Source organism: Peromyscus californicus, unplaced genomic scaffold, assembly GCF_007827085.1.
Source record: "Peromyscus californicus insignis strain IS unplaced genomic scaffold, ASM782708v3 Scaffold_5__1_contigs__length_169319896, whole genome shotgun sequence".
NCBI classification, from domain to species: Eukaryota; Metazoa; Chordata; class Mammalia; order Rodentia; family Cricetidae; genus Peromyscus; species Peromyscus californicus.
In genome coordinates this window covers 88,953,421-88,966,237 of record NW_026294573.1, presented here as the reverse complement: position 1 = coordinate 88,966,237, position 12,817 = coordinate 88,953,421, and the positions used below count along the sequence as shown (strand labels likewise).

Genomic DNA, 12,817 nt, shown 5'->3' with positions numbered 1-12,817 from the left:
TTGGTTGCATTAAAAGTAGTCTATGAAAACAAAATAAATTATCTTTGGCTTGGTAATACTGCTACATGTTTTCATTTATGTGAGGAGAACCAGTATCTACAAGGCATTACACATCCATCATTTTTGCTCATAAAGTTACCTGGAAAAATTTCAAGTGTTCTATTCTAATGAACTTCCAGATAGGTCTAAGTCATTCCCTATAAGATCATTAATCACATAAACAAGACCCCAGGAGCATTTGAAAACAGGAATCTAAATGTATATAATGGTACAATTTGCTCTTCATATTTCAGTAGACACCAGATGCTTTTCTGAACCTCTAAGAATTCCATCACATGACTATATCATGTCAGTTTAATTTAAGAAAAACACATTTGTTAATCTCACCAGTATTTTTGAATAATTACTTTTCCCAATCTCCTCTATTTCTAGAAATGGAGGACAAAGAACTAATTAAGGCAAAAATTCAAAGTTTTATTATTTATTACATGTTTTATATATATATGATTGTAGATTATATATATGCCTGTAGATATTCTAAATTCTTCTATAGATATTCCCATGAAAAGGAAAAGGTGAAGGAAGACCATGTATGATGGACTGGCTTTCGTCCTACAGACTCATTTTGACAAATGTGGCTTGTCTTTCTTTCAGCACTTGTCTAACAGTGATAACCATAGAACTCTACTCCAATGGACTAAAGTGGTCAGCTAGGAGCTATAAAGACAAGCACTTCCAGCTTCAAAGACGAAGCATTAAGAACAGGTGTCCTACACAGAAGCTTAAATATAAGCATCACTGTGCATAGTTCAACCCAAAACCACATTTCCAGCATAAAGAATTAAAATTGATCATAAGTCATAAATGTAAACCAGTAAATGTACCCCTTAATAATCAAAGTTTTACAGAGAAAAGAAATTCAAATTTCCTTCTAAAAACTATACAATATGGCATAGATCAGTAGAAGAATATGTGCCTGAGTAAGACCCTGGGTTCAATCCTCAGAATTATAAAATAATAATTTAAAAAGTAATATTGTCATATGCAGCAACATGGATGGGACTAGAAGGCAAGTTAAACAGGTACAGAAAGACAATGCCACACAATCTCACTTCCTATCTCTTAGACTCCTATGTAGTCTTTCTAAGACACCTTTCTAAAAAAGTTGATCTCAGAATTTGAGAGTGGAACAGTGGTTACCAGATATGGATAAAGAAAGGTCTACAGGTACCAAATGAGTTAGATACAAAAAATAAGTTCTGGTGTCCCAGTATATAGAAGATACTAAAGTATTGAGTATTTAAAAAAATAAAAATAAAAAAAGGCCAGAAAAAGAGATTTTTAGTTTATCCTGATTTGAATAGTATATAATTGCACACACATACTGAAAAATTGTACTCCTTAAATATGTACAATCTATACTTACAAACTTTAAAAAATTTAATGCAAAATGTATATACTACTAGCCGTTGTCATTCACATAGCTGGGGCCTACCTTTATTAAATATGAAGCTACAAGTGCCTCCATTAAAGTTCTCTGTGCTCCTTCTAAGGTACTATACGCTCCAACCATCATAGATAATGCTTCCTGAATGGCAAGTCGAGTCTCAGGCTCTTCCTGTAAAGACAGTAAAAATAGTATTCCCTCCCAGCTGACTTCCAGGAAAGTATCCATGCAGAAGTATAAACTTAACAGTATGTTTCCCTACCTTACACAGGGCTTCGAAAAGCTGTTGCACAAGAGCTATATCCTTAGTGAATAAATGGGGCATTCGACTATAAGAGAATGTAAGAATATCATTATCACAAATTTCCATGGGATGAAAAGGGGTAGAAAATGAAAACTATATACAAACATTCCTCAGCTCACATTTTTACAACACTGAATACAACGTCAGTATCATTAGGTTACTTTCTCCAGGAGCCAAATATTTTTTAAAGTGATTATTTTTCAATTATATAAATAATCCTTCATTAACACACACATACACGCACACGCACACACACATTTACATATTTCCGGGTATTCCTTCTATAACATTCCATGCACTCAGTTAAAATTCAAGACTTTCACATAAAGGAAAGAGATACTAAATTGTAATTTAAATGAAAATCTGCCATAGTAAGAGGCCTTGCTACTTCATGCTACTATATAAAGGGATAGAGTCTGTAACCCTGTGCTTGTAAGCTGATCTAGAGTCACTTTCTTCTGAACTCTGAAGTGTTTTCCCTTCACATCAGAGAAGAGCAACATATAGCCTGTTTGGTACCAAAGCAACACAATGGGACCAGTGAAAACATTTCATCTCTTTTTTTTTTTCCCTTCAGTTTGAAATGAAGAAGATGATACCAGAAGAAATTGGAATGACGAAATCATCTTGAGCAGAGGGAAACATATATCTTTAAAAACAGGATCATTCATACTCATAAGTAATATCAGATGAGATTATAAGGTTTAGTGATAAGAAGCAACAGGAACACTTAAGGTTAACTTAATGTCTATAGTATAATTCACTATACAACCATAATGGTAACCTCTTTTGACACAATTCAGTTGAAAACCTAATTTCAAGATTACATTTGATATGGTAATGTATTTTCAAAGGCAAACTTTTAAATGACTCCTATCTTTTGTAAAAAGAGGACATTTCTAAACAGCCCGTTGCCATAAAATACATTTCCTGTCAAAATCATAGTAAATTATTCTCCATCTATTGTTAATGCCAGATAAATTTTTCCCAATTTTCAACAGATATCTTTCACAGAAAAAATTTAAAAAGATAGAAAAAACATTACTCACCTGGAGAGTTTTCCAACAGCTGAATATGCCATTGACAACAGTTTAGGGTCCTTAAAATTAAAAAAGGAATAAAAATCAGACAAAAAATACAATAAACAGTAAATGCTTTTGCCACAATCACATGTATTATTTTACTTTTCACTCATGCTATCTTACATAATAATGCCACAACAATAAAATGTCCAAACTCAGAACAAAAGAAAATACAAACAAAACCTTCTTTAACTCACTCCAAAATACAGTGGTCACACATGAAAGATTTCTCTTATCTGGCACTAACTTTAGGGTGTTTTCAATATCAAGTATCCTGCAAACACCAAAATTAATCTTCAATACACTTGGGCTTATTGGGAAATTATCCCTGCTCTGAGAGACATATTCCCTCCCCAACAAAACTGTAATAAGCATAAGTACAATTTTCTAAATACCAGTAATAAAGTAAGTGGCTTCTTTTTATTTCTTACACCATAACAAATTAAGTAGGTCAGAGTCATTATAGAAAACAGTGGTCTCCACCCAAAATATAGAGCTTTAGAGTTTCACAAAAACTGAGAGTCGGCATTACTCAGAACACAGTAAAACTGTCAGATAAACTTTGTCCATTTAACCTAGAGTTCAGCCTCCAACATTTGAACAGCCAACTCTAGTGACACATCTGTTGGGAAGGTATGTAAAGGACACCTGGAAGTAAGATTAGGTACTGTGTTTTATCTGGACTGGGCCAGTCATGTCGAACCTACTGACACAAAAACATGATGTCACCTAAACTTTGCAATCAAAGTATAAGAAGGGGGTTAGGGGAAGAAGGGAAGAAGGGCTGATACACCACACACACACACACACACACACACACACACACACACACACACACAATAAATAAATAAATAAATAAATAAATAAATAAAATAAAAAACACACAAAAAATGTTTTAAGTAAATTCATGATTTTGGGTTGTGCTACATTCAAACCTAACTTAGGCCACAGGGTTGGACCCACCTAAAACCTATTGTGAAATATACAGTTTCTCCCCCAAAAGTCCAAAAGCATTTTTATTTCTACCAACTATTCTAAAGCATCTGATTATCACATAATCTATGCCATAAAATAATGCTAAAAAAATTATTAAACCTTAAAGGAAAAAAATGGCCAGGCAGGGGTGGTACACACCTTTAATCTTAGCACTCCAAAGGCAGAGGCAGACTAATCTCTTAGTTTTAGGCCAGCCAGGCTGGTCTACAAGCAAGTTCCAAGACAGCCAGGGCTACACAGAGAAACTTTGTCTCAAAAACAAAACAAATACACATTTTATTACACTTTAAAAACCAGGTAAGCATTATTCAATGGAAGAAAAAAACCTAGATTCCAAGTGTATAACAAATCAATAGTTTTCACCTGTAATATCTAATGTGCCCTGCCTATATTAAACCACTTTGTGTGTTTACTCATTTCATTTTAGAAGAATACAATAAGGTAATTTATCCCTTTTTCTGACAAGCAAGAGTCCAAATGACTTGAGTAGTTATCAAAGAATAGACCTAGGATGCAAATTCAACCCTAACTTCAGATACTGATCTCCCTGTACTACTGCACAAATGGACTCATGTTTAACAAAGCCTGAAAAATTCAATGCTAGCTAGACTTAATACTATATCTATTCTGTTTAGCATATTCTCAAGAAATATGAGATAATGAGAAAATAGAGCAAAGAAAATCAGACTCTGAAATTCTACAATCCAGGAAATTCTGATAACACTTATTTTACAGAATCAAAAATTTACTGAATGTGTATTTGATAAAATTGTCAATTAGTAAAATCTGAGCCCCTTAAAAATTAATACTATTTCCCAGTACAAGTCAACTCCAAATAATTCTAGATATAAATACAACATAAAATTAACTTAATTTCAATTTTACATAGGACAGACAAGTAGCATAAAATGTATTTGCTTTTGCACATAGCTTAAAGAAGGGATGACATCCTTAAAGATGTTATCGGCTTTAACAATTATCTCTTTAAAAGGCAAAAAAATGGCAACAGTATATGAAATTGTCACCATTTCAAATAAAAATGTTAACAAACTAAGGTCAATACCAAACATTCACTATACCAATAGGTGGGCCTGGGAGATTTATTACATTAAATACCTTATAAATATTAAAATTTAAAAGACAAGTCACTTACCTCTTTATATTCATTTATTAGTTTAGTGAGACCATTCAAAAGCATAGGACCTAGTGGCTTAATCTTGATTTCTGGGCAGCTTTAAAAACAAAAATAAAAATCAAGATATCCTTTCAGATGGTCTCTTAAAATATTAGCAATAAATGAAGTTAAGCAATATATAAAAACTGAAACTTTCTAGAGAAATGACTCAGCAGTAAACGCTTGTACTGCTCTTCTGGAGAACCCTGGTTTAGCTCTCAATACCTATATTGGGCAACGTACACACTCCATGCTACTCCAGCTCCAGAAGATTCAATGATTTCTTCTGTACTCTGCAGGAACCATCACACACATGAACAGACTCACACAGACACACCCATATATGCATAATTTTTAAAATAATAAAAATAAATCTTAAAGAATGGAATCTCTCTAAAATAAACAAACATGATTGCTTTTTAGGAAAGAGGAAAGAAAACTACCTAAAACTTGATTATTCTAAAAAATGAGTAATTAATTAGTTAAAAAATAAAATAAAACTTACGTTATACAAATGTGATGTACAAATTGCAGGGACAATGTTCTTAACTTTGAATTTGTATTTGTACCGAAGAGTCCATCATACACCACCTATATAAAACAAACAAAATCAAAGACACCAATTAACAAATAACAATCTGGCATTTTTCAAATAGTAGTCAAGATTCAACAACAGACCTCTGCACTACACCATACTCTTCAAAATTAATACAACTTTTATAATGACAAACACTAGCTGGCCAGGAATGGTAACATACACCTATAATCCCAGTACTTGGGAGGCAAAGGCAGGCGGAGCTCTGTGAGTTTGAGGCCAACCTGGTCTACAAAGTGAGTTCCAGGACAGCCAGGGCCACACAAAGAAACTCTGTCTCAAAACACCAAAAACACAAAACAAAAACAAAAACCACTAGTTGACCAATTTTAAAAGCTACCACATTATTTATATATACAACAATGATAATAATATAAATTAGGAATTTATAAAGTTTTTTAAGTTTCAGAATACTTACTCAGCTAGGATTACTTGTAGAATATACCTCCATTTACTACCACCAAAAGAAAATTAAGCCAAGGCTGAGAGAAAAAATCCCATGTGCTAAAGCACATTATTGGAGGCCAAAGAACAAGTCACTGGAGTGAGTTCTCTATTCTATTCACTCCAGTGACTTGTAGATTCCAGGGATTAAACTCAGGTTCTCAGATGTAGTAGCACCTTTATCTGCTGAGCCATCCTACTGATGCAATGTTTTTTTTGTTTTTGTTTTGCTTTTTAACAAATTTTAATAACGCCTCCCTCATAGCAACATTGTGAAGTCTAAACTAATAGATGAAGTTTAGAACACAGAGGCTGGTACTCTTCTGTTACGTTCAAAGTAAATGGTGAAAAGTTAGGAGTTTTTTCCTCTCTTGCCATCATTTTTCCCACATCTTGTACTCCAACAAGACTGTAGCTCCTTAAATACAGTTTTCATGGCTCGGTCTCACTCGTGATGCTGCTTCTACCCAGCAGACTCCCTTTCCCTTTAAGCCTAGTGAACACCTCCACATGTTCTGTTATTCACTAAAGTGTACCACTGTATCTGAAGTGTTCCAGATCCCACCTCTTTCCACTGAGCACACACTCCCTCCCTTGTGCTTCCACTATCTGGTGGGCATAGGCTTCTACTGCAGTATCTTTCCAGTCTATGGCTTGGTGTTTGTGTGTCCATTACATTCCTCGAGATGAATTCCCCATGTCTGGTATAAAGTGGGCACTGTAACATTACAATAATTTCACATCTGTCCTATTTCCATAAACAGGAAAAAAATGCCACAGATAATCTTTGCTATCAGTCTCCAAGCACCATTTCCCAGGTAGGGTTCTGATCATTCTGATTAAGACAGTACACACGTAAGCAGCTGTCTGAAGTTTTAAACCAAATATTCCTATATCCCATAAGGTTTAGACATTATTTCTAATAATTCTGTGTTTTGAAATTAAGTCCAGCTTCAAAACTCATTGCCCATCTTCCCTAAGTATTCTTTTTCTTATATTCCTATTTTGTCTTAGTTAGGGTTTCTATTGCTGTAATGAAACACTATGACCAAAAAGCAAGTTGGAGAGGAAAGGGTTTATTTGGCTTACATTTCTGTATTGCTGTTCATGACCAAAGGAAGTCAGGATAGGAATGCAAACAGGGTAGGAACCTGGTGGCAGAAGCTGATGCAGAGGTCATGGAGGGTGCTGCTTACTACTGGCTTGCTTCACATGGCTTGCTCAGCCTGCTTTCTTATGGAACCCAGGACTACTAGCCCAGAGATGGCACCACCCACCATGGGCCCTCCCACATTGATCACTGATTGAGAAAATGCCTTACAGCTGTATCTCATGGAGGCATTTCCTCAACTGAGGCTCTTTCTTCTCTGATGACTCCAGTTTGTGTCAAGTTGACACACAAAATCAGCCAGTATACATTTCTAATGACGGGATTACCATTCTACTAAACAGTTTATCCTGCCTTTCTTGTCCCCCATCAGTCACATAGTCCTTGGAGCTGCTACTCAGATGAGCCTCTTCTTCCCTGATATACTTTTGAGTAGATATATATGCCACTTCTGTTCTAAACAGGAAAAAAGAACCAACAATTCCTTATATATTATATGTAGACCATAAATCTTATTTTCATTTTCAGCATCCAATCAATCTTTCCGTACTATTATTTTGCCCTAAGACATCAGATTAATGATTCTTAAAATACCATAGTCAAAAATAATCTAGCACTGGATTGTATTTTGTCCTGTCTCACTTTTCAGTAGTTTATATTTATTTACTGGGCAAAGGCATTCCATGGCATGCATGTGGAGGATCAGAGGACAACTGAGTGTCAGGTCTCTCCTTCCACCACGTGGGTTCCAGGGACTGATCTCATATTGTCAGGCTCAGCAGCAAGCACCTTTACACACTGTGACACCTTGCCAGCCTGTTTCATTTTTAATGTGAAGAATTTCTATTATAAACTCACTAAGATTATGACTATCACATCTGATACCAATGCTTTAAAATACCTCTTGTAGAAGTAGCATAGTAGCAATTATAAAACCAGATACTCAGTGCTAACTGATAAACCCACAGTTATTGTTAAAATACTGGCAGTAGCTTTAGGAACAGTATAAATATTTAGGGGAGAGAGGCATTAAGAATAATCTTTCCAATCAATATGGCAGTTTCTCAGAAAAGTGGGAATCGATCTACCTCAAGACACAACTATACTACTCTTGGGCATATATTCAAAGGATGCTCCATCATACCACAAGGATACTTGCTCAACTATATTCATAGCAGTTTTATTCATAAGAGCCAGAAACTGGAAACAACCTAGATGTCCTTCAACTGAAGGATATTTACACAATGGAGTATTACTCAGTTGTTAAAAACAATGACATTGGGCTAGAGAGATGGCTCCGAGGTTAAGAGCACTGACTGCTCTTCTAAAGGACCCTGGTTCAATTCCCAGCACCCACATGGTGGCTCACAACTATCTGTAACTCCAGTTCCAGGGGATCTGACACCCCCACACAGACATACATGCAGGCAAAACACTAATGTTCATAAAATAAATTTAAAAATTAAAAAAAAATGACATCATGAAATTTGCAGGCAAATGGATGGAAATAGAAAAAAATCCTGAGTGAGGTTACCCAGACCCAGAAAGACAAACATGATACGTACTCACTTATAAGTGGACATTAGCTGTAAAGTATAGGATAACCATACTACAATCCATAGCCCCAGAGATGCTAGATAGCAAGGAGGGTTCAGGGGGTGTTGAATGGATCTCCCTGGGAAGGGGAAATAGAATAGATTTCACAGGTGGACTGTGGACAGGTGAGGACAGGAACAGGAGGAGTCAGGTGAGGGAGATAAACGGGGGGATTACTGGAAGATACAACTGGAAAGGGGGGGCGCATTTTCGACTGAGGTAGAAACCTAGTGCAAAGGAAATTCCCAGGAATCTATAAGGATGACCCCAGCTAAGACTCCTAGCAATAGGGGATTCATAGCCTGAACTGGCCATTTCCTGTAACCAGGCAAGACTTCCAACGAAGGGACTGAGAAACCAACCCAGGCCCATAACCTTCAACCTATATTCTGTCCTGCCTACAAGATGTGCTGGGGTAAAGATCACACAGAAATTGTGGGAGTGGCCAACCAATGAATGAGACCCATGCCACAATAGGAAGCTCATCCCTGATACTGCCTGGAGTACCAGAACCCAGAGGCTAGATGGTCCAGAGACCTAGGAAAGAACCAAACATGACTGGCAATATATATATATAAATGTTACGATGTCTAACCATATTCTGCTATACTCAGGAATTGGAGCCTGGCCCACTTGTCATCAGAGAGGCTTCATTCAGCAACTGACGGAAACATCTAAAGACCTGTTGTATGGTATTTTGTGTTCTGACAAAACTTGCCTGGAGATCAGAGGGCGGAGCTAGCCACTAGTTAACCATAGAGGCTAAGCAGTGGTGGCACACACCTTTAATCGCAGCACTTGAGAAGAGGAAGCAGGAAGATCAGGAGTTCAAGGCCAACCAGTCTAAAAGAGAAACAGTGCCAGTAGAGGCTCACGCCTTTAATCCCAGCAGTAGGGAGGTGGATAGAGGGATATAAAACAAGTGGAGACAGAATCAGCCTAATCAGTCTGAGGATTTGTAGAGATAGGATCTCAGCATTCGGTCTGAGATTTCATAGAGGTAAGCACTCTCTGGTGACTGGCTGTTCTGCTTCTCTGATCTTTCAGCTTTCACCCTAATATCTGACTCCAGGTTTTTCTTAAGACTAATTAGATCCACACTTCAAAGACCCACAGCCAAACATTAGGAGCTGCTCAGATAATCCCAAGGAAAAGGGGAGGAAGGATTGTGGGACCTAGTGGTGTCAAGGGCACCACAAGAAAACCCACAGAACCAAGTAACCTGGGCTCACGGGGTTCACAGAGACTGAACTGACAACCAGGGAGCCTGCATGGGACTGACCTAGGCCCTCTGCATATATGTTACAGTTGTATAGATTGATCTTCTTGTGGGACTCCTAACAGTGGGAGCAAGGGCTGTCTCTGACTCTTCTGCCAGCTTTTGGAACCTATTCCTCATACTAGATTGCCTTGCCCAGCCTTAATACAAGAAGAGGTGCCTAATCTTACTACAACTTGATATGCCATGATTGGTTGGTATCCATGGGAGGCCTGCCCTTTTCTGAATAGAAACAGAGCACGTGTGGATGTCAGGGGGCAGGAGGGAGATGGTGGGAAGGAACTGGGAGGAGAGGAGGGAGGGGAAATTGCAGTCAGGATGTAAAGATGAGATATGGGTGGGGTTTTGTTATTCAATGGATTATGAATGTTTGTCATTGTTTAGGGGGGTTGGTTACAAGTTGTTATTGGTCATAGTCAGAAAAAAAAAGGTAAACAAAAGAGTTGAATTTAAAGATCTCTTTCTAAAGGAAAAAAGAGGGATATAATATAGGAATGATAGGGGGAAAAGGTAGATTATTGAATCTACTTTAATCCAAGAAACAACTATTAATCTTAAAGTATTCTACATTGGTATGAATTTTGGTATACTGATACAAATTTAAAGTTAATTTTGTTATACTGTATGTATATTTCTACTCTTGTTTAGGATATTGTGTTTCTGCAGCTCATTTAAAAATGTAATGTATAGGGTGGGTGGTGGTGGCTCGAGCCTTTAATCCCAGCACTCGGAGGCAGAGGCAGGCAGATCTCTGTGAGTTCAAGGCCAGCCTGGGCTACAGAGTGAGTTCCAGGAAGGGTGCAAAGCTACACAGAGAAACCCTGTCTTAAAAAAACAAAACAAGGCCGGGCGGTGGTGGCGCACGCCTTTAATCCCAGCACTCGGGAGGCAGAGCCAGGCGGATCTCTGTGAGTTCGAGGCCAGCCTGGACTACCAAGTGAGTTCCAGGAAAGGCGCAAAGCTACACAGAGAAACCCTGTCTCGAAAAACCAAAAAAAAAAAAAAACAAAAAAACAAGGGGTTGGGGATTTAGCTCAGTGGTAGAGCGCTTGCCTAGCAAGCACAAGGCCCTGGGTTTGGTCCTCAGCTCCGGTAAAAAAAAAAAAAAAAAAGTAATGTAAAATTAAGAAATACAGATTAATAGTCAAACTTAGAGTCATGTTAAGTATGTTTTTAATGTCATACACAAATGTATTTAGATAGATACATATCTTCAAAAACTTCAAAGATCTACAGAATATGGCATTTAATATGTTTAATAACCTAAGGTTTTTCATGATAGTGAGACACATCTGCTCTTGACAGCACCAATGTACTTCAAAAGAGGATAATGTGTATTGAAGAAACTCTGTATGGATTTTGTTTTCTTTATAGCAAAAGCTAGTCATTTGGGCAAAGAAAGTGCTGACAATATACTGTCCAAACTGGACCAGCAAGATGAAAAAAAAAAAAAAAAAAGAAAGGAAGGAAGGAAGGAAGGAAGGAAGGAAGGAAGGAAGGAAGAAAGAGAGAGAGAGAGAGAGAGAGAGAGAGAGAGAAAGAAAGAAAGAAAGAAAGAAAGAAAGAAAGAAAGAAAGAAAGGAGAGAAAGAAAGAAAGAAAGAAAGGAAGGAAAAAAAACAAAAACAAAAAACAGTGACACCAAACTTTGTCAAAACAAGGTAGGGCAGTCCTTCAAAATTCTCTGCTTCTCAAATGTCTGTCAGATATACTAGGTCTATAGGCTAAAGATGGATGCCCCAACATTAGAAAAGAACTTTGGGTGACTATCCAGGCAACCAGCTTTTTCTGTCATCTCTTAGTTCTGGAAGTCACTTGCTTTGTACTTCCTGTTTACTTGGGTAATATTATATCCTTCTCAGGTCCTTCATGGGGTTGAAGACTAGACAGTTACAGTTATAGTCCTCCATAATCATGGTAAAAAGTAAATTAGGTACGAAACTCTGAACTCTACAGGAAAAGACAGCTGATAGATTATTTTCTCTATTTTGTCAAATACAAATGTAACTGTAATTCTTACTTGACAACTCTTTTTGTTGTATATTATTTTAGTATGTTAAAGTTAAAACCTTCCGGGGTTGGGGATTTAGTTCATTGGTAGAGCACTTGCCTAGCAAGCTCAAGGCCCTGGGTTCAGTCCTCAGCTCAAAAAAAAAAAAAAACAACCTTCCTTTTTAATTAGACAAAAAGGGGGAAATTCCTTTACACTGTGAATATATGTCACTGTGACTGGGTTAATAAAGAAGCTGGCTGGCCAATAGCTGGGTAGGTAGACATGAGGTGGTACTTGCAGACAAAAAGAGAGTCTGAAGAAGAGGAGGAGTCTGAGAACTGCAAGGGGATATGGATATAAAGAAATGAACTTGTTGTACTGAGAAAAGATACCAAGCCACATGGCAGAGCATATGTAAGAAATATGGATTAATTTAAAATGTACGAGTTAGCTAGTAACAAGCCTTAGTTACTAGCTGAGCATTTATAATTAATAAGTCCCAATGTGGTTATTTGGGAGCAGCTGCCAGGACACAGAGAAACTGTCAATATTATTCATGAAAGGTAAAACGTAAGGTATGCCAAGGATCCAAACAGAGGAATGAGACATCCATTCTTAGAAAAAAATGAAATTCTGACACATGCTACAGCAGATAGACCTCAATGATATGGTACTGAGTGAAATAAGCAAGTCACTAAAAACAAATACTGTATAATTTCACTTATGGGAAGTTCTTAGAGAAATCAAATTCATAGAGATGAAAACCAGAATAGTGGTTGGCAAGACATAAGAAAAATGAC

At 37.0% G+C, this 12,817-nt stretch overlaps 1 protein-coding gene across 4 annotated transcripts in view; it reads right to left on the bottom strand.

Moving 5' to 3' along the window:
- Ecpas (Ecm29 proteasome adaptor and scaffold) overlaps positions 1-12,817 on the bottom strand; it is a 132,934-nt gene that overhangs the window by 64,389 nt on the left and 55,728 nt on the right. For all 4 annotated transcript variants that reach the window (XM_052718417.1, XM_052718416.1, XM_052718414.1 and 1 more), the window contains 5 exons: positions 5,509-5,594; positions 4,983-5,061; positions 2,801-2,850; positions 1,710-1,776; positions 1,496-1,618 (listed from right to left, as the gene is read on the bottom strand). In XM_052718417.1, coding sequence (XP_052574377.1) covers positions 1,496-1,618; positions 1,710-1,776; positions 2,801-2,850; positions 4,983-5,061; positions 5,509-5,594 — 405 coding nt within the window. The remainder of the gene's footprint in view (positions 1-1,495; positions 1,619-1,709; positions 1,777-2,800; positions 2,851-4,982; positions 5,062-5,508; positions 5,595-12,817) is intronic.